Source organism: Choloepus didactylus, chromosome 13 (genome assembly GCF_015220235.1).
Source record: "Choloepus didactylus isolate mChoDid1 chromosome 13, mChoDid1.pri, whole genome shotgun sequence".
Taxonomy (NCBI): Eukaryota; Metazoa; Chordata; class Mammalia; order Pilosa; family Megalonychidae; genus Choloepus; species Choloepus didactylus.
In genome coordinates, this window is record NC_051319.1 from 18591903 (window position 1) to 18615194 (window position 23292).

The 23292-nt window shown below is 36.7% G+C and overlaps 1 protein-coding gene across 5 annotated transcripts in view; it reads right to left on the minus strand.

Moving 5' to 3' along the window:
- SSBP2 (single stranded DNA binding protein 2) overlaps nucleotides 1–23292 on the minus strand; it is a 402865-nt gene that overhangs the window by 284104 nt on the left and 95469 nt on the right. For 4 of the 5 annotated variants that reach the window (XM_037801548.1, XM_037801547.1, XM_037801545.1 and 1 more), the window contains exon 2: nucleotides 3332–3404. In XM_037801548.1, the coding sequence (XP_037657476.1) occupies nucleotides 3332–3404 (73 nt within the window). Of the gene's footprint in view, nucleotides 1–3331; nucleotides 3405–18588; nucleotides 18646–23292 lie in introns of those variants that run through there. The other variant, XM_037801546.1, reaches the window with a different exon arrangement.

Here is a 23292-nt window from a genome sequence, read left to right on the forward strand (position 1 = left end):
AATGGTACTGTGAACAACTGATTGTACACTTTGGATGATTGTATGGTATGTGACTATATCTCAATAAAATTGAATTTTAAAAACAGCATGATACCGGCACATAGATTTACAGACCAATGGAATCACATTGAGAGCTCAGAAATAGACCCTCACATCTATGGTTAATTGATTTTTTTTTAATTAAATTCAGTTTTATTGAGATATATTCACATACCATATAATCATCCATGGTGTACAAACAACTATTCATAGTACCATCATATAGTTATGCATTCACCACCCCAATCTATTTTTTTTTTAATTTGAAAGCAGTCACTGTTTATTAACTGACCAGATTATAAAAGTAATCATAGTAGACACTTTAGTTCATCCTTCTAATAAGCCTATTGATCTGGTCTTCCCTGTTGCCAGCATCTCCCACTTCTACAAAATCAGTGGTCTTTTTCTTCATCCCCCCTCCAGGAGAAGATAATTTGAAGGGCCACAGGAAGTCGTTTGCTTCTTTGAAGCGTTTCCCAACAGTATAGGTTTCATGAATCAGGTCTTCCATGCAGATGATGCCATATTTACCAAGAGATTGTGCAATCAAAGATTGCACAATCCGGTTCTCATTGATTTTGCCATAACCATGCTTATAGATCAGTTTGTTTCCTGACGTCAGGTTCGGGTACCCCCGTGCAATATATGGTTCTACAATACTCAGCATGTTAATTGGGGCCTCGTTGAGCTTAACAAAGGTGTCATTGAAGATGTGGCGAAGGCAAAGAAGTTACATTTTTTGGACCTTTGGGCTCACGCCATTGATACCTCTGATCCTGATGACAAATGCCAATTTGGGTTCCGCAGGTACGTAGAAATTGCCAGCTTTTCTTGCCATTCAAGCCATTCGAATCTCAGTTCTGTACATTTGCCTATATTCCTTGTGATAGTGCTTGGCTTTTTCATAGATAATCTTCCTCCTTGCCTTTCAAAGCATCTTTTGGGCAAACTTCTTCCTCAAGCACTTGATCATCAGTTCAGCAAAATTCCTTCACTTTTTTTCTTAAGGGTTTCCAGCACAGCTGGAACCTTCTTCTCTTTGACATCCTCCATGGTTCCAGCAGGAAAAGAGCCCCCAATCTATTTTTGAACATTTTCTTTACACCAGAAAGAATCAGAATAAGAATAAAAAAAAAAAGTAAAAAAGAACACCCAAAGCATCCCCCCATCCCACCCTATTTTTCATTTAGCTTTTGTCCCCATTTTTCTACTTATCCATCCATACACTGGATAAAGGGTTTCACAATCACAGCATCACCCCTTATAAGCTATATTGTTATACACCCGTCTTCAAGAGTAAAGGCTACTGCGTTGGCATTTGCTAGTTTCAGGTATTTACTTCTAGCTATTCCACTACATTAAAATCTAAAGACTGTTTATCTATATAGTGCGTAAGAATGTTTACCAGAGTGACCTCTCGACACTATTTGAAATCTCTCAGCCAATGAAGCTTCACTTCATTTCATCTTGCATACCCCTTTTGGTCAAGAACATGTTCTCAATCCCACGATGCTGGGTCCAGGTTCATCCCCAGGAGTCATATCCTGCATTGCCAGGGAGATTTCCACCCTTGGGAGTTCACCTGCCTAGGTGGCTTAGCTAGAGAGAGAGGGTCACATCTGAGCAACAAAGAGGCACTCCAGGGGAGACTCTTAGGCACAATTATAAGCAGGTTAGCCTCTCTTTGCAGTAACAAGCTTCATAGGGGCCAGCCCCAAGAGAGAGGGCTCAGCATACCAAGCCGTCAGTCCTCAACATTTGTGAGAAAATCAGCAACAATTCAGGTGAGAAGGTCCAACACTTCGGCATTTTCCCCCACATCCTCAGCGGTATGGCCAATTGATTTTTGACAAAGGTGCCACATTCACTCAGTGGGAAAAGAACAGTATCTTCAACAAATAGTGCTGAAAGAACCGATATCCATATGCAAAATAATGAGGGGGAGACCCCTACCCTCAGACTGTATACAAAAATTAAATCAAAATCAATCAAAAACGAACATGTAAGAACCAAGACTATAAAACTCCTAGAAGAAAACATAGGGAAGCATCTTCAGGATCTTTTGTTAGGCAATGAATGGTTTCTTAGACCTCACACTAAAAGAAAAAATAGATGAACAGAGTTTCATCAAAATTAAAAACTTTTGCACATGAAAGGACTTCAAGAAAGCAAAGATGGCCTACTCAGTGGGAGAAAATATTTGGAAGCCACGTATCTGATAAGAGTTTAATTTTAGAATCTATAAAGAAATCCTACAACTCTTAAACAAAAAGACAACCCATTCAAAAAATGGTCAAAAGACGAATAGGCATTTCTTGAAACAGATATACAAATGGCCAAAAAGCACATGAAAAGATGTTCAACATCATTAGCCATCAGGGAAATGCAAACCAAAACCACAATGAGATACCACTTTACACCCAGTAGAATGGTTACTATTAAAACATAAACAAACAAAAATAATAACTGTTGGAGAAACACAACACTCATTCATTGTTGGTGGGAATGTAAAATGGTGTAGGCACTGTGGAATATACTTTGGTGGTTCCTCAGAAAATTAAGTATAGAATTACCATATGACCCGGCAATCCTACATCTGAGTATACACTAAAAAAAAAAATTGAAAACAGGGACTCAAATAGATTTTTACAAACCAATGTTCATAGAAGCATTATTCACAATTTCCAAAAGATGGGAGCAGCCCAAGTATTCATCAACCAATGAACCAGTAAGCAAAATTTTGTATGTACATACAATAGAATATTACGCGGCCATGAAAAGGAACAAGGTTCTGATGCAGACAACAACGTGGACGAACCCCGAAAAGCTCATATTGAGGGAAATAAGCCAGACACAAAAGGACAACTATTTTATGATCTCACTGATATGAAACAATTAGAATAAGCAAATTCATACAGTCAGAAACTAGAAAACAGGTTACCAGGGTCAGGAAGGACAGGGCTGGAGATGGGTGGCTTAGACCTTAACTGTACAGAATTTCTGTTGGGGGTGATGGGAGAATTATGAATGGACGATGGTGATAGTATACAACACTATGAATGCAACTGACACCACAGAATTACATATATGAATGTGTTAAAAGGGGAATGTTTAAATTGTATAACTGTTACTAGAAAAACTTTTTAAATGCTTACATATAATCCAAAAGATTATACAATGCATACTTGTAACTGAGCAATCATTACATAATATATAAATAGCAAAAATTCAAACAACTATTTCAGGATATTTTTTACTTACATACGAAATACAAAAAAAATGTAAAACATACCTCTGATAAAAATGTTTGGGCAGATTTCTGAGCTCCTACATGGAGCAGATATTCATATACGTAGAGTGCTAACCTGGAAAATGAATAAAACACTAAATGAGAAAAGAAATAAATTCTTTAAATAATACACACACCTTTATCTCACAAAAAAATATTTCATACCATAACAGTGACATAAACTCAATCCTTCCCATACCCCTCAAATAGGAATGTATACACATATTCATGTATAATAGGCGTTTATACACATATGTCAAGAAAAATCCTAAACTAATTAAAGCAGCACACAAATTAAAAAACAAACATCTTTTCTTGGCAAGAAATATCCAAATATGGAGTTTGTCTTGAATCACCTCTGTTATCACTACCTCAATGCCTTTGTTCTACCTAATCTAGTTAATAATTTATACTTAGAAGATGGTGAAGTGGTGAGGTGTAAGTTTTAGTTACTCCTCCAGGGCAGTAGGTAGAAAGCCAGGAACTGCGTGGACCAGACACTGGAAAGCGATTTGACTTTGGGCACACTTCATACAACACCCATGAATGTGTGGAACAGCTGAGATCAGCAAAATCTGTAAGTTCTCACGGCCAGGGGACCCATGCCCCTCCCTGCCAGGCTCAGTCCCGTGGAAGGAGGGCTGTCAGTGCTGGGAATGAGGAGGGAGAACTGCAGTTGTGGCTCTTATTGAAAACTCAGACTGCTGATCCAAACTCCAAACATAGACAAAGACCAGACATCAGAGAATCCAGGAGCACTCAGCCAGGTGGAGAGGAGATAGGGCTAGCAAAAACAGCAAAAAAAAAAAACCCAAAAATAAAAACATAGACTTTTTGGAGTTCTGGTGAACACAAAATGGAGAGGGCAGGGCTCAGAGTCAGGCTCATATGCAAACCCAGAGGGCAAGTTTCCTTGTCTGAAGAGCCCGTTTCTCTGCTTTCTTGATTGTTCCTTAATGGCCCTCATCTCCTTAGCATTTCAATAGCCCACTAGATCTGCAAGGAGGGCCACCCCTTTTTTTTTATCTTTTTCTCTTTTTATAAAATAATTACTCTAAGAAGCCCATTACAGAAAGCCTCAAAGACTTGCAATTTGGGCCGAGACAAGAGCAGAGCTAAGAGAGCTCTGAGACACAAAGCAATAAGTCCAGTGGCTGAGAAAATTCGCTAAACTTCCCAAGAAAAGGGGGGCATCCTCTTATAGCCATCTTTCCAGTGGGCTGGGAACATTCCTGCCCGGTACCAGCGCCACAGCCCAGAGCTCCCCAAAACAACCCAGTGTGATGGGAAGTGTTTCCAACAACACACACACACACCACAATATCAGGCGTGGATAATAGCCTTTCCTGTACCTTCAGCTAATTGTCCTAGAGCTGGAAGGGTGGAGCTGTGTCAAAAGGGGAAAATTAACACACCCCATTCAGCCATCCTTTCAGCAGACTGGGAATGCCCCCACAGCCCTGCAGCCCAGAACCTCCCTTGGGGGATGGCGCTCACTTATGACATAGCACACTCATCCCTCAGCAGAGGACCTAGGAGTGCACAGCTTGGAAGAGGGACCCACTCGCAAGTCCCAGGGACCATACGCCAATAACAAGGACTTGTGAGTCAGTAGCAGAGACAAACTGTGGCAAGACTGAACTGAAGGACTAGACTATTGCAACAGTTTTAAATCTCAAGGAACACCTGGAAGATTTGATTATTAAAGCCGCCCCCCCAACCACTCAGACATACACCCCATATGCAGGGCGGGCAACACCAATTACACACACGAGCTTTGTGCACAAATTGGACCCCACAAGACTCACACCCCCACTCACCACAAAGACAAAATGGGGGAGAACTGTCTTGAGGGGAACAGGTGGCTTGCAGACGCCACCTGCTGGTTAGTTAGACGAAGCTTACTCCACGAAGCTGTAGATCTGACAAATTAGAGATAAGAGTTTCAATCAGTCTACATATCCTAAAAGAACCCTAGCAAGTCAAGCAAATGTCAAGAGGCCAAAAACAACAGAAAATTTTAAAGCATATGAAAAAACCAGACAATATGGATAACCCAAGCCCAAACATCCAAATCAAAAGATCAGAGGAGACACAGTACCTGGAGTAATTAATCAAAGAACTAAAGACAAACAACGAGAGCATGGCACAGGATATAAAGGACATGAAGAAGAGCATGGCACAGGATATAAAAGACATGAAGAAAACCCTAGAAGAGCATAAAGAAGAAATTGCAAGAGTAAATTTAAAAAATAGACGATTTTATGGAAATAAAAGAAACTGTTGACCAAATTAAAGATTCTGGATACTCATAGTACAAGAGTAAAGGAAGCTGAACAGCGAAGCAGTGACCTAGAGGATGAAAGAATGGAAAATGAAAGAACAAAAGAAAGAATGGGGAAAAAATTGAAAAAAATCAAAATGGACCTCAGGGATACGGTAGATTATATAAAACGTCCAAATATAAAACTCATGGGTGTTCCAGAAGGGGAAGAGAAGGGTAAAGCTCTATGAGGAGTATTTAAAGAAATTGTTAGGGAAAACTTCAGAAATCTTCTAGACACCATAAATATACAAACAATAAATGCCCAGTGAACTCCAAATAGAATAAATCCAAATAAACCCACTCTGAGACATATTCTGATCAGATTGTCAAATACTGAAGAGAAGGAGAAAGTTCTGAAAGCAGCAAGAGAAAAGCAATTCACCACATACAAAGGAAACAGCATAAGACTAAACAGTGACTACTCAGTAGCCACCATGGAGGCGAGAAGGCAGTGGCATGACATACTTAAAATTCTGAGAGAGAAATATTGCCAACCAAGAATTCTTTATCCAGCCAAGCTCTCCTTCAAATTTGAGGGAGAGCTTAAATTTTTCACAGATAAACAAATGCTGAGAGATTTGCTAACAAGAGACCTGCCCTACTTGAGATACTAAAGGGAGCCCTACTGACAGAGAAACAAAGAAAGGAGAGATATGGAGAAAGGTTCAGTACTAAAGAGATTCAGTATGGGTACATTAAAGGACATTAAGAGAGAGAAGGAAAAAATATATCTGACAAACATAAACCAAAGGATAAGATGGCTGATTCAAGAAACGCCTTCACAGTAATAATGTTGAATGTAATGGATTAAACTCCCCAATCAAAAGATATAGATTGGCAGGATGGATCAAAAAAAAAAAAAAAATGAACCATCAGTATGTTGCATACAAGAGACTAATCTTAGACACAGGAACACAGAGAAATTGGAAGGGAAAGGATGGGAAAAAATATTTCATGCAAGCTACAGCCAAAAGCAAGCAGGAGTAGCAATATTAATCTCAGATAAAATAGACTTTAAATGCAAGGATGTTATGAGAGACAAAGAAGGCCACTACATACTAATAAAAGGGGAAACTCAACAAGAAAAAAAAAATCATAAATGTCTACGCACCCAATCATGGTGCCACAAAATACATGAGAGAAACACTGGCAAAACTAAAGGAAGCAATGGATTTTTCCACAATAATTGTGGGTGACTTCAACACATCACTTTCTCCTATAGATAGATCAACCAGACAAAAGACCAATAAGACAACTGAAAACCTAAAGAATCCGATAAATGAATTGGATTTAACATACATATTATAGCACATTACATACCAAATCACCAGGATACACATTCTTCTCTAGTGCTCACGGAACTTTCTCCAGAATAGACCATGCGCTGGAACATAAAACAAGCCTCAATAGATTTAAAAAAATAGAAATTATTCAAAGCACATTCAGTGACCAGAATGGAATACAATTAGAAGTCAATAACCATCAGAGACTTAGAAAAGTCACAAATACCTGGAGGTTAAACAACACGCTCCTAAACAATCAGTGGGTTAAAGAAGAAATAGCAAGAGAAATTGCTAAATATATAGAGACAAATGAAAATGAGAACACAACATACCAAAACCTATGGGATGCAGCAAAAGGGGTACTGAGGGGGAAATTTATAGCACTGAATGCATACATTAAAAAGGAAGAAAGAACTAAAATCAATGGATCAACTGAAGAAGCTAGAAAATGAACAGCAAACCAATCCTAAACCAAGTAGAAGAAAAGAAATAACAAGGATTAAAGCAGAAATAAATGACATAGAGAACAAAAAAAAAACAATAGAGAAAATAAATAACACCAAAAGTTGGTTCGAGAAGATCAACAAGATTGACAAGCCCCTAGCTAGACTGACAAAATCAAAAAGAGAGAAGACCCATATAAACAAAATAATGAATGAGGAAAGTGACATTACTGCGGCTCCCGAAGAAATTTAAAAAATTATGAGAGGATACTATGAACTGTATACCAACAAACTAGATAATGTAGAGGAAATGGACAATTTCCTGGAAACATATGAACACCTAGACTGACCAGAGAAGAAACAGAAGACCTCAACCAACCAATCACAAGCAAAGAGATCCAATCAGTCATCAAAAAGCTTCCCACAAATAAAGGCCTAGGGCCAGATGGCTTCACAGGGGAATTCTACCAAACTTTCCAAAACGAACTGACACCAATCTTACTTAAACTCTTTCAAAACATGGAAGAAATGGAACACTACCTAACTCACTTTATGAAGCTAAGATCAATCTAATACCAAAACCCAGGCAAAGATGATACAAAAAAGGAAAACTACAGGCCTATCTCCCTAATGAATACAGATGCAAAAATTCTCAACAAAATACTTGCAAACTGAATCCAAAGACACATTTAAAAAATCATATAACATGACCAAGTGGGTTTCATCCCAGGCATGCAAGGGTAGTTCAACATAAGAAAATCAATGTATTACAACATATTAACAAATCAAAAGAGAAAAATCAAATGATCATCTCAATAGACACTGAAAAAGCGTTCGACAAAATTCAACATCCTTTTTGATAAAACACTTCAAAATGTAGGATTTGAAGGAAACTTCCTCAATATGATAAAGAGCATATATGAAAAACCATTGGCCAGCATAGTACTCAATGGTGAGAGACTGAAAGCCTTCCCTCTAAGATCAGGAACAAGACAAGGATGCCCACTGTCACCACTGTCATTCAACATTGTGCTAGAAGGGCTAGCCAGGGCAATCTGGCAAGACAAAGAAATAAAAGGCATCCAAATTGGAAAGAAAGAAGTAAAATTGTCACTGTTTGCAGATGATGTGATCTTATATCTGGAAAACCCTGAGAAATCGATGGCACAGCTACTAGAGCTAATAAACAAATTTAGCAAAGTAGCAGGATACAAGATTAATGTACGTAAGTCAGTAATGTTTCTATATGCTAGAAACGAACAAACTGAAGAGACACTCAAGAAAAAGATACCATTTTCAATAGCAACTAAAAAAATCAAGTACCTAGGAATAAACTTAACCAAAGACGTAAAAGACCTATACAAAGAAACCTATATAACTCTACTAAAAGAAATAGAAGGGGACCTTAAAAGATGGAAAAATATTCCATGTTCATGGATAGGAAGGCTAAATGTCATTAAGATGTCAATTCTACCCAAACTCATCTACAGATTCAATGCAATCCCAATCAAAATTCCAACAACCTACTTTGCAGACTTGGAAAAGCCAGTTAAAAAATTTATTTGGAAAGAGAAGATGCCTCGAATTCCTAAAAACACTCTAAAAAAGAAAAACAAAGTGGGAGGACTTACACTCCCTGACTTTGAAGCTTATTATAAAGCCCCAGTTGTCAAAACAGCATTGTGCTGGCACAAAGACAGACATATTGATCAATGGAATCGAATTGTGAATTCGGAGATAGACCCCCAGATCTACAGCCGACTGATCTTTGATAAGGCCCCCAAAGCCACTGGACTGGGACATAACAGTCTTTTCAACAAATGGGGCTGGGAGAGTTGGAAATCCATATCCAAAAGAATGAAAGAGGATCCCTACCTCACACCCTACACAAAAATTAACTCAAACTGGATCAAAAATCTCAATATAAAAGACAGTACCTTAAAACTCCTAGAAGATAACGTAGGGAAACGTCTTCAAGACCTTGTATTAGGCAGTCACTTCCTAGATCTTAGACCCAAAGCAGAAGCAACAAAAGAAAAAATAGATAAATGGGAACTCCTCAAGCTTAGAAGTTTCTGTACCTCAAAGGAATTTCTCAAAAAGGTGAAGAGGCAGCCAACTCAACAGGAAAAAACTTTTGGAAACCATGTATCAGACAAAAGACTGATATCTTGCATATATAAAGAAATCCTACAACTCAATGACAATAGCACAGACAGCCCAATTATAAAATGGGCAAAAGATATGAAAAGAGAGTTCTCTGTAGAGGAAATACAAATGGCCAAGAAACACATGAAAAAAATGTTCAGCTTCACTAGCTGTTAGAGAGATGCAAATTAAGACCCCAATGAGATACCATCTCACACCAATTAGAATGGCTGCCATTAAACAAACAGGAAACTACAAATGCTAGAGAGGATGTGGAGAAATTGTAACTCTTTTTAATTGTTGGTGGGACTGTATAAAAGTTCAACCACTCTGGAAGTCGGTCTGGCACTTCCTTAGAAAGACAGATATAGAGTTACCCTTCGATCCTGCGATTGCACTTCTCAGTATATACCCGGAAGATCTGAAAGCAGTGACAGGAACAGATATCTGCAAGCCAATGTTCATAACAGCATTATTCACAATTGCCAAGAGATGGAAACAACCCAAATGTCCTTCAACAGATGAGTGGATAAATAAAATGTGGTGTATACACATGATGGAATACTATGTGACTGTAAGAAGGAACGATGTCGTGAAACATATGACAACATGGAGGAACCTTGAAGACATAATGCTGAGCGAAATAAGGCAGGCACAAAAAGAGAAATATTATATGCTACCACTAATGTGAACATTGAAAAATGTAAAACAAATGGTTTATAATGTAGAATGTAGGGGAACTAGGTATAGAGAGCAATTAAGGAAGAGGGAACGATAACCTAGTAAGAACAGATAAGCTATCGTGGGTAAATTTAACATTCTGGGAATGCCCAGGAATGACTATGGTCTGTTAATTTCTGATGGGTATTGTAGGAATAAGTTCACAGAAATGTTGCTATGTTAGGTTATTTTCTTGGGGTAGAGTAGGAACATGTTGGAAGTAGTTAGGTTAGTTGTCTTTTTCTTACTCCCTTGTTACGGTTTGTTTGAAATGTTTTTTTATTGTATTTTTTTAATTTTAATATAGTTGATTTTAAAAAAAAGAGTTAATTAAAAAAAAAAAAAACCATGGAAAAAAATATGCAGAGCCCCCTTGAGGAATTGGTGGAGAATGCAGGGGTATTGGGCTTCCCCACCTCGATGGTTGCTGATGTGCTCACAGACATAGAGGACTGGTGGTCTGATGGGCTGAGCCCTCTACCACAGGACTTGCCCTTGGGAAGACTGCTGCTGCAAAGGAGAGGCTAGGCCTCCCTATAATTGTGCCTAAGAGCCTCCTCCCAAACGCCTCTTTGTTGCTCAGATGTGGCCCTCTCTCTCTAGCTAAGACAACTTGGCAGGTAAAATCACTGCCCTTCCCTTTACGTGGGATCAGACACCCAGGGGAGTGAATCTCCCTGGCAAAGTGGAATATGACTCCCGGGGAGGAATCTAGACCCGGCATCGTGGAATGGAGAACATCTTCTTGACCAAAAGGGGGACGTGAAAGGAGATGAAATAAGCTTCAGTGGCAGAGAGATTCCAAAAGGAGCCAAGAGGTCACTCTGGTGGGCACTCTTATGCACAATATAGACAACCCTTTTCAGGTCCTAGTGAATTGGAGGAGCCAGCAGTAAATAACTGAAACTATCAAACTACAACCCTGAACCCATGAATCCTGAAGAAGACTGTACAAAAATATAGCTTATGAGGGGTGACAATGTGATTGGGAAAGCCATATGGACCACACTCCCCTCTGTCTAGTTTATGGATGGATGAGTAGAAAAATGGGGGGGGGGGGGGGGGAGGCGGGAGGCACCCAGTGTTCTTTTTTACTTTAATTGTTCTTTTTTACTTTAATTTTTATTCTTATTATTTTTGTGTGTGTGGTAATGAAAACGTCAAAAATTAATTTTGGTGATGAATGCACAACTATATAATGGTACTGTAAACAACTGAATGTATCCTTTGTTTTGTATGACTGCATGGTATGTGAATCTATCTCAATAAAAATGAATTTAAAAAAATAAAGCTGAATGCATTCCCAACAGAAAAAAAAAATTTATAATTAAACATTAACAATCCTCATAACCTATTTTAAGGTATAATTATCTTTCATTAGCAAAATAAATGAATTATTTTATTGGATCTTTCTAACAATCTTATGTCCTACAATCTTTTTGGTTAATTGATCATGTAAACCCTAGCTGTTTGCACATCTATGTCAAGAGAAACTGATTACAACAGGTGTTAAAATTCCATTTTAATATTTGTTTAGCAACCTCTCCTTATTCTCTAGATTTTTGTTAAAGCAAAAATATCTCAGTTTATAAGGACTCAAATTCATATCAAACCATAAAATTGAGTAAACTGTAAGGACATCAGGAAATATTAAACATTTGGTGCTTGGAGTTTAAAGGTTAACACAAAATTACATATAAATTTATCACTCAATTAGTGACTTTTTAGTGTGCAGTATGAACTTACACTACTCTCCTTATCTTGTAGATTCACAATTTAAACTACACCATGTGGCTCAATTTTAGTTGAGCTGTTAACAAAATATTATTCATAAACCCAAATTAGTGTAAGGCAGTATTTTTAATGATATCTGGACTGGTGCCCGGATAGCTCAAAACAGTTCAGTTTCTGCTACATTATATTTACCAATATTGAACCAGGTTTACAGTAAACAATACAATGTAACAATAACCACAATTCTGTATAGCTGTACCACTTCTCTTGCCAAGAAAATTTTTGATAAAGATTGATGACATTTGCAAAAATGAATATTTTCTCCATTTTTACGAAAATACATTCTCTCAGAAAAGAGAAGCCTGTACAAATTCAGTTGCTCTGTCCGTTTAACTCTTTTTCCCCATTCCCAAATCACCAAAAACTTAAAATGAGAATTATTTCTCATTTTACTAAAAACTTCGAGAGAGAGTAGACATCTATTGAAATTATGGATGATTTATATAAAATTTATTATATTTTATATAATTTTATTATTACAAATTTATTATATTTTCTAGATCAGTGCTTGTTTGGGATTGAAGTATGTCCCCCACAAAAGATATGCTCGGGTCCCAAGCCCTGCTCCTGTGGGTGTGAACCCATTTGTAAACAGGACCTTTGAAGATGTTATTAGCTAAGGAGCACCCAAATGGACTGAGGGGGGGCCTTGACCTAATATGGCTGAAGTCCATATAAGCAAAGGAAATTGGACATGAAGAGAAGAAGCCATTGGGAGCAACCAGAAGCTGAAAGTCAACAGAATGAGGAAGAGACAGGAGAAGACATTACCATGTGCACTGCCGTGTGACAGAAAAGCCAAGGACCAAGGATCACTCGAGCCAGCCAAATTCTTTGGGGAAAAAGCACTGCCTTGCTGATCCTTCAATTACGGACTCCTTTTAGCTTCAAAACCATGATCCAATAGATTACAGTTTCTTAAGCCAACCTATTTTATGGCATTTGTTTTAGCGGGAAGGAAACTAATAGAGCATTTCTCAATTCTTGTTCTACTCTAACACACCTGAGGGATATGACATGCTCCTTGTAGTCACTTTCTCATTGTGGAAGTGTGGCTCATCCAGGAAGTACATCATAATAGGGTAGGGGAAATGGAATGCCCCTGAAGTTTCTAAAAACAAACAAAAACCTACAGGTAATTCTTTTGACACCTTCTCAAAAACACCTATCTCACATACCCTGTCCCTCCACTAACCATTCTCAATCCTATCGCATCATTTGCTGCCCATAATGACTATTTTTTACTTTGAAAAAGGAGAGTATTTGTCAACTTTTTCCTGGAAAGACTGTGAATCACTTGCAAGTGACACTGCTGCTACGCCCGACTGCCTGAGAAGAAATTTAGCCTCAGGAAATTCCTTGGGGCTTGTAAAACCCTGGGCCTAGCACTAAAACAATGGTGCAGCCTAGACAAGAAGTCCAGGCCTAAATCAAAGGCTGAACAATAAGGATGTTCCACCCAGCTTGGGGCAGTTGCAAGTGAGAAACAGAGAGCAAAGGAGGGAAGAGAACAGACATCACAGTAGTCAAGGACTTAGAGAGCCATTATTGTGTTCTGGCAATAAACTCCATTCCTTAAAATTAAGTCACTTCTTTGTAATCTTATAATCTCTTTCTTGTGATCTTAAAGGGGCTATTTTTTTTTCTGTTTTCCCAACTAAGTAGCCAAAAGTATACCTCTTTACGAGCAGAGTTAAAACCAATCCCCACTCTCTCTCCATAGGTTTAGAACAGTGATTCTAAAAAAAAAATGTATTAGAAGAGGCTCAGAATCAACAGGGGAAAAGGATTTTCAACTACATAACTGGAGAGATTCTGAAGCATCTTCCAAAGGGGTGTGCCAGTTCCCCTACACTCAGAATCTCTGTTGTAGCAGCCCACAATTACCAACAGAGATGCTCGAGTGGAATAGGGCTGAGAAAACATATCTATAATGCCACTCGTACATCCTCCCTTGGTTCCTAGGCAGTCAGGACTGACAGGGAGCAAGCGCTGCGTGAATAAACACCTCCCGTATTCCACTGCCATGATGACTCCACAACACATGACCAGAAAATTTCCAATATTTTAACTATCACCTCTGTACACAGGATTTTCCAAAATTGTAACTTTAGCCCTATTCTCTCGCCCACACCCCAAACCTGCTTAAACAAATTACTGTTTGAAGTTTCTAACAAAATGTTCCTTTCTAGCACCTTAAATTGGCCACATCCAAAGTTAAATTCACCTTCTCCATCTGTTTTCAGTAGCTGTATTCACCTTCAATGAAACACAATTTCTCTGAGCCTCAGTTTCCTCATTTATAAAATGGGAAGAATAACAGTGTCCTTGTAGTATTGTTAAAGGATTAGAAAGCACAGTATGGTAACGATTACAATTTTGGCTAATTCTCTCATGCTCAGTAATACAGAACACCAAGTCACATACTGTATTTTAATTCCACAGTCTCTCCCGTATTGACCATTTCTTTCTATTTCCTGCTCCTGAGGAACTACTAGGAGCCATAGCGATAGCAGGAGCTCTTTGCTCGAGCTTCAGATATAGGTATTACATATTTCCCATTATCTCCCAGCAATAAAGACACTGGGGTCACCAGAAACAAGAATCTCCAGGAAGAGACAAACAAAAACTGCAATAAATGATACTGTCTGAAGGCAAATGATTCCAAGAGTGTGGGTGTGGTGAATATGTGGAGTAACACTTTTCGCCCCTGTACCTCCACATAAACAAGTGTCCATCCTGCCAGGTAAATCACAACATAATCCCCTACCCCTTATGAGATCACCAAACATAAGAAGGTAACATTTTATTTTGACTCAATTTCTGTTGTACAGTGAAAATTTTAAGATAAATATTGAATATACAAATTTAAGGGGTGCATACTCTCAAATCAACATTTTCTTTTTCCTTCAGAAACTTAAACAAATGTAACTACTTCCGCTAAATTTAACTACCTCGGTTACTTAAGTAGTAGCTGATAATGTAATACATTAAAAAAATTAACAATCATGGAATAAGTTAGGTTACAAAAAAGTAGACCCAGTCTTTTTAAAATTTTTTTATTTTGAATAATGAAAAAGCATATCAATGATTCACAGATCATGTATCTTTAAATTATCTTCATTTCATTCCCATTTTCAACTGGATATCAATAACTGAGCTATTTAAATCCTGGCCAACAATTCTAGGGAGGGAGCCAAAGCCAGAAATGCAAAATATATCTAAGATAGCTCAACACCTTCTTTAGTCCGGGTTACAGGCTCTCAAGCTTTAAAAAGTAAGAGCAAAAGGTAGAGGCGAAGATGGGAAGAACACAGATAGGAGCCAAAGTCCGAGCCCGCTGGGACTGCCCTCAAAACAGTAACTACATATCGCCTACTCATGATGTATTGCTGAACTCATTATCCCTCAATTAAACACACATGCACTCACAAATGCCATAGGAGACAGAACAGAAAAATCAACCAACAATGATAAAATTCCATAACTCAATTCAATCAATCTCCAGTTCTGATAGAGTAAAATTAAACCTTTAACCAGGCTTTAGGAATTCAAAATCTCTAATAAGATGGATATGAACAGGTCTACAGTTTAACCTATTAAGCTAGAAAAAAAAAAAAAAACAGTGGGGAGGGGATCCCACTTTTTTGTTTATACACAATTCTAACAAAAGTTGTTTTGTTATTTAAAATAAGTATAAAATTAGAAAAGAATGAAAGATACATAAAAATGTTAAACCTCTGCCTGCCCAAAAATTAAATAAGATTAAAAAGTAATAACAAACAGAAAATAGGATATGTAATCAGTAGGATGGTAAAAGGCTAATATGCTTAATATATATAAAGAGCTTATATAAAATGACCCTCCAGAATATGAAGATCTTATTAAGTAATGAGCAAGGCTGGAAATGAAAAGTAAAATAAGAAGAATGGCAACATATGGCTAGAAAGGAAAATGTTCAACCTTATAGTCAGACTCTAGAAACATTCAAGTATTTAATGCCTATAAGCATAAAATATGGAAGCATACATTAGAATAGCTTTTCAATAAAAAAAAATAGCAAGGTGAAAAGGTAAGTGCAAATGCGAAAAGGACAGGGTGCAGAACAGCAGGTACAGTATGCTCCCATCTGTCCATACATATATATTCTTACAGGCACAGGAACAAGTGTCACTCCCCATACTGCCCACTCCCCTGTAATCATGTGTGCTCACACAATATCTTTTATTACAGGGCTCTTTGCATAGGGAAAGAACCCGGGAATAAGAGAGAGACTTCTTTTCACTGCACATATTTTCTTCTATTTGATTATTTCCACTGTGCTTATATTACCTATTTAAAAACAAAACAAACAAACAAATAGAAAAAAAATTAAATAATACCTTTCATATCCTACCCAGTAATTTTTATTTTAAAATGCTATTCTAAAGAATTAATCAGACCCAAATATTAATTTATAATGATGCTTGTGGCAAAATTCTAGCAGTGAAAAACTGGCAACCTAAATATCTGATAAAAGATGAATAATTAGATTGTGATATATGCCTGTAATGGGAAAATACATTTATGTAGAATGCTTAATGATATGAAGAAATGTCTGTAATTCATTTTCAAAATGAAAAAGATCCAAACAAATATATAATGTATATAGAACAAAAGTAGAAGAAAATGCGAGTTACTTTTCCTGGTAGAAACATTAATAAGAAGTGAAAGATAAAAGTTCAGCTAGTATAGATGGGGCAGAAAAGCTAAGTAAAGCAGAAAAACCAATATGGCCTAGTTGGAAAAGGGGCAAAATCCCCATCACCCCTTCAGAAAGTTTGACAGCAACTCTTGTTATAGCACAGTACTCTAACAATCATAATAGTAGCTTTGTGTCTTCAGTAAAACACTAATTTTTGTGTCACTCATAGTACATAAAAATACAAGGCATCTTGCTGTATAAAAATATTAAACCTCTGATCTATTTTCTGTAAACATTTCCCAAGTTTGTTGTCTGACTTAATTGTGTAGGTTTTTTCCTGGGGGGGGGGGGCATACTTTTTATTTTTAATATAGAAACAATCAATATTACAAGAAAAATGCTAAGGTCTTATAGATAAATGGGCAGAGACACTAAACACACAACCAATTTTTAGATATGTGGAAAATGTGAAAACTTATCGGGGAAAAAAAAGAAACATATACTAAAGTAACAATTGAATTTAAATTCTCACTTAAATTCATAATACATAATGAAATGATACTGAAACCCTTTTTAAAACTAATTTGGCAATAAGTTGACCCAGTAATGGAATTACTAGCCTAAAGAAATTATCGTAAATTTAAAAAAGCTTTATGCACAATGATTTTTAACCAAAAAAATATGTAGATTACTGCCCCCCCCACAAAAGGAAAATGGCTAACTTTCCAGTAAAATAGTTTACATTAGTTAAATTTATGTTTAAAAATATAATTCAAAATGTACACATAATCATTCAATAAACACAAGTGATTTCTCTGTGTCTAATTCTGAAACTTTAAAGTCTAAGAATATGTCATTACCACACGACCAAATAAAATTATTTCAAATTCATCTTATAAAAATTACAAATTCTAATAGAAAGAAAAACTTTAATTTTCACCATTCACGTGAATAAAATCTATTACAAGTTTGCCAATACATATGATCTAACTATTTAACTAATTAGCCATCCACAACTGAGATTGTCACTTAAGAGTTCTAATTAAAACAAATCTTCAATTACCCATATAAATATAGACACTTTACAGTCTGGAAAAGGGGCAAAGGCCTTACTTCACTCAATTCTTTCTGTAATCTAGCTATCTAATTTGAGATTAAATTTCCTCCTTTGAAAGCATAAAAAACTACGGGCAAGATAAAAAAAAAAAATGGAAGTTTCTAAGACACTATTGTTAATCTGAAAACTGGTTTACCAAGCCTCACGTAATAAAAGGTGAATATCGCCTGTAGCTCAGAGCTAATTACTCTCTTTCTGCATACTTTTACATGTACATCAGTATGTATGTATGCATGTATGTGTATATAATACATCTATAAAACATAATTATTTCATAAAAGGCAGCTAATAAAATGGCCTTTTAAAAAAATCTGAATTTAAAGAACAGTTAAAGTGAACACAACTGTTAATATCACAGAAAGGATTTTAAAACCTTATGAAAAGGATTCATCAAGAGTTTCCTTTACATTGCCTGTACTAGATACAATAACATATTATTTAATTACAAAACTTTTCAGGAATACTTACTATAATGTGTGTCATTTATGGATAAGATTTAGTATCCTCACAATATTCCTGTGAGTTTTCTAGAGATAAAAACCATGAATAAATATCATTATGCCCAACCTATACAATGAAAAGTCCAACACCTATCAATGGTCATGCCTGTCAAGCTGATCATAATATCCTCCATCTACTTTTCACTTAGGTCTATTATTACCTATTGAAGAACCTGTCTTGTGCACACTATCCTTGTAGTATTACAAAAGGTGTAGTGATAAAATGGAAAAGCAAAAGTGGTTACCCATTTAATACAGGAAAACACACCATCCCAAACTTCAGTGATAATAAATTATTTCGTCAGCATTCTGCCATCTTCTTATGTTCAACAAGGAAAAAGGAAAACAGAATTTAGTAAAAATAGAGCCCTCAAATTAATGGATCCACATTTAGAATTTCAAAATTCTTTTGGTTGATTAATGATCTCTCCCCAAAGATGACACAGTTTTTACACTAAAAGAGTTATATGTGTGCAAAGGTAGGGGAAAGTCAGGGTAGAATAATAGCCTCAAAAAAACAAACAAAAAAAAACAGTAGTTCCTAATTTAAATCTTTAAGTTAAACTACTATAATGCACTGTACATAACCTACCTTTGAAAAATATTCAAAAGCATTTTATGTAAAATTTAAAACCACAGTTTCTACCTTAAAGAGCAAATCCATATGCCATATACATATGCACATACATGCAGTGGGATGAGAACAGACTGAAGGAAGAAAAGAGCTAGTCTCAAATCCTGGTATAAGCACTTACTAGCTGTGTGCCAATGGACAATTATCCAAAACCTGCTGAATTTCAGTTTAAAATGGGAGAAAATCATATTTACCTGGTATTTTGCCTTCATAGGGCTGTGAGAATGAATTCAGATAAGATACAGAAAATGCTTTAAACATCAAAGCACAAGGAAAGTATTGGTTCTCTCTTCCAAAGGTTGTCTCCCACAGGTCGAATCTGGTTATGTCACTTACTCATTGAAACCATGAAGATTCTCTTCTGACCTCAGAATCATGTCCAAGCTCCTAGGCTCAGATTACAGAGCCCTACAAAATGAAGTCCTCATTGATGACCCTTATTATCTCTCAGCTTCATTTCTCAGCACATCCTTACTCTCTGGGTCCCTGTCTTACTGAACTGTCAACAACTTCTCAAGAACTCCTGCCTCTTGGCCTTTGGACTTGCTGCCAAGGCTTCCTGTGGCAAACTCTCCTACCTTCCAGGAGACTTGGTCCAGAAGCCACCTTTTCCAAGAAGTCTTCCCTGGCCCTATCTCACACTCCAACTCTGCTTACACTTCATGCAAAACTGATCACTATGCATTTTAAGTACGTTTAAATTTTGTCATTCTCCCTTATAAGACTTAATATTGCTTGAAAGCAAGACCTGTGTCTCATTAATGGCCATTAATTGGATATAAATCTTTTTGAATAACATTTCATATAAACTCATATTTTCCCTTCTCCCCCAAATCACATTATAATTAGACTCTACCTTATTCCCAATTTAGGGGACTAGTTAGTCAAGCAGCAAAAACAACAATAGATGATGATGCATAATAGATTAACCCTCCCAGATAATATTTTTGTTATAATAAGGACCCCAATATCTTAACTCAAAAGAGAAATCAGATCACCGCCTCTCAGATCAAAATACATGCAGCTGGACCAAGCTAGCAGGTTAAGAATAGCTTTATCTATGCTCTTTAATCCATTATTATATTGACATTGTTGGTTATTAATAGCTTTATGAAAGAAAGTAACTTTCTTATCCTTGAATTCGATGACTTTTGGATAAAGCACGTAAAATAGTACACATCTGCTAACTTGGTTGACACTTTCATTAGTAAAAATATGTACTGTACAATGTGTTATTTTTTGTCTATGGAGGAGAACTCTTCTCAATGCTAATGAACTGAAGCCAGTTTTCAAAAAAAGACCCTTCAAATTAACGGATCCACATTTAGAATTTTAAAATTAAATTCCTTTGGTTAATTCATGATCTCTCCTCAATGATTACCCAGTTATTATATTAAGGCCTGAGTATACGGTCCTGAATATAAAGTTAGGAGAGACAGTGGAGGACAATAGCTTCATGTTGTAACACCATGCTGATTCCACGTAAACTTACGAGCGTGTGTGTGTGTGTGTGTGTGTGTGTGTGTGTGTGTGTGTGTAGGAAGCAAACAGCCTCATGAAGTAGATGAGGTATACCAGAAGATTCTCAATCAAATGAAAATAATTGCACCTAAAGTCTTTCACGTAGAGACCTGCTGGATTATATTTAAAAATAAAAATAAAGCAAAAACTCCTTGGAAGTGCCAATTTCCCTTTCTGTAATTATTTTTATTCAGTCATTCAATAATTGTTTCAAACACATCAAAAACTACCTAAAAGGACCTAACAAAGGGTAATTTTGACTAGGGGAAGGAAATATGGGAGGTAAAAGGAGGAAAAATGAGAAGGTTAAGGAAACTGGAACCATAAGTAATACTGTAATCAGCACTTTACAATGTTCTTTAATCTTCAAAACAATGTTATTAAAAAGGTATATTTTCTACATTTTATGGATGAGAGAACTGCAGCTCCAGAAAGTTTAAGTGATTTGCCCAAGATCACTTAACAAGCAAAAGATGGAGACAAGACTTCAAGTCCAGCTTTGCCTACTTTCAAAGTTCATGTTCACATGACTCTGCAAACTAAATTTAGAAAAAGACAAGCTTGTATAAAATGTGAGACTTTGAGTTGAGTAGGCTGGAGCTTCATGAATGAATCTAAGAAACTAGCAGAGCAAGAAAAAAAAAAAAAAAAAACTGGTCAGAGGGATAATCTTGACCTAAATTTGAATCCTATGAAAAATCTGATATTTGACCATTCTTGATCTATAAAAATGGCAGCATATGTGTAGTCTTCCTGGGTTTCCTCCTACATCCCCAGTCACACTCTTCCTCTCTCCTTTAAACACTGGTGTTCCACAGGTACTTTTTCTCTTCATATACCACACATTATCTCTAGGTAACTCTTCCATACCAATGATTTTCAATTGCTATCTATATGCCAATATTCTATAATCTATACCACCAATCAAAAGTCAAATTTCCCTCGAAGGAGCAAACTAGTCTATTCTATGGGCCATAATGATAGTTTTAAGCAAAAAGTCCTGCTGAATTTCTTTTCTAAGCTTGAGACCTGTGTGTCCAACTACCTACAGTGACATTTCAAATTCACCATGTTCACAATAAACTCATCACACTTTTCACCAACTGCCACTCTTTCAGTGTCTGTGTCTGAGTCAATGACCACACTACTTAGCCTGCTGTTCAAATTAAAAACCCTGGAGGCTCCTTGACTCCAACCTCTCCCTTACTTTCTCCCCATGTAATCAGCAGTTCTATCTGCAAGGTTTTTCTACAGTCCTTACACTCCTCTCTACCCCCTCCTACTACTGTATCTTAATCCAAGCCACCAACACGCAGTTTCTTTCATCAGGACTACTGGAACAGCCTTCTAACTATCTGCTTTGTCACCTCACTATAATTCATTCTGTATTAAATATCCATTGTGACTTTTCAGAAATACAAATCTGATCTCATTCCTGTACTTAAAACCCTTTAATACTTCTACATTTTCTTAGAATATAGTTTTATATATATATATATATATATATATATGCATTCATGATATATATAGGAACTTCCATAATCTAGCCACTCCCTACCTGTACTACATCATCTTATATCACCCTCTCGCTCTACACCATAACCATTTCCAAGAATTCACCCTATTAATCTCAGGTCTGTATCTCTGCACAGAATCTAGAATATTTTTCCCATCTCCTCACTTATCTTTGCTTGAGTAACCACTACATGTGTTTCTTAGTTTAGCTTACACATTCTCCTCAAAGAATCCTTTCCCAACTCTCTGGACAAATTTAGGTCCAGCTGTCATACCCCGGCTCCCATGAGATCCTGTTCTTCAGCTCCTGTAACAGACATGACCCTGGCTTTATCATTTGCCAGTATAACTTCAAATCTTTGAAATTGATATTTTTACCAATAATGGGATGTTAGTCACCATGCATAACAATTCTCTGTTTATGACAATTTTGTTCAAGATAAAATTTGGTGCAAGATTTGGCAAACCTCATTAACATGAGATACAAAAGACCTGAAAAAAGTTGGCCTCTGAATCTGAAATGTTCACATTTTTTAAAAAATTTTAAATAAATGGGCAATTCATAAATGAGATCATCTAATGCAATTTTGCATACTTCATTTATATAACATTTATTTTCTTCCAAAAAGTTGAAGACACCAGAGAAAGTGATGGGGCTGTGATTTTTAAACATTACATTAGAACTTCATTATAATATATTCAAACATTGGTTACTTCCATTTTAAAAAATCGTTTCTACTTCTTTCTTTAGGAGGATTACTTCTCCACCTCTCTAGCCAGTAGGGGTGACAAACTCTCACTTCTTGCCACAGTTGAGGCAATTGAGGGGACTGGCTCAAGGGCTTTACATCTGCTATTCCCTCTGCATGGAATGCTCTTCCCCTAGATCCTCACATGGCTTCATGTCATTCATTTTTCTGCTCAAAAAATCCCTTTCTCAGAGACGACTTGCCTACCACTCTTTCTAAAATATCACTGGTCCACTCTCACCCTGGCCTGCCATCATTCTCTATAATTCTAATTTTGCTTCATTTTCTCTTCCTCCTCCCATAAGAACATAAGCATACCTCTTCCTACTCAAAGATAAGGATTTTATCTATCCTGTTTATATCTATAGCTGCAGAACCTAAAACAGAAGGTACCAAACAAGTATTTTTTAATGAATGAGTAACTCTCTTAGACCAGCCATAAGGCACTTGTAGAATCCACTGATTTCTTCCATTCAAGGAATTCAAGAGAGAAGTATATGATCTCCCTTTAGATACCTATTATAGGACAG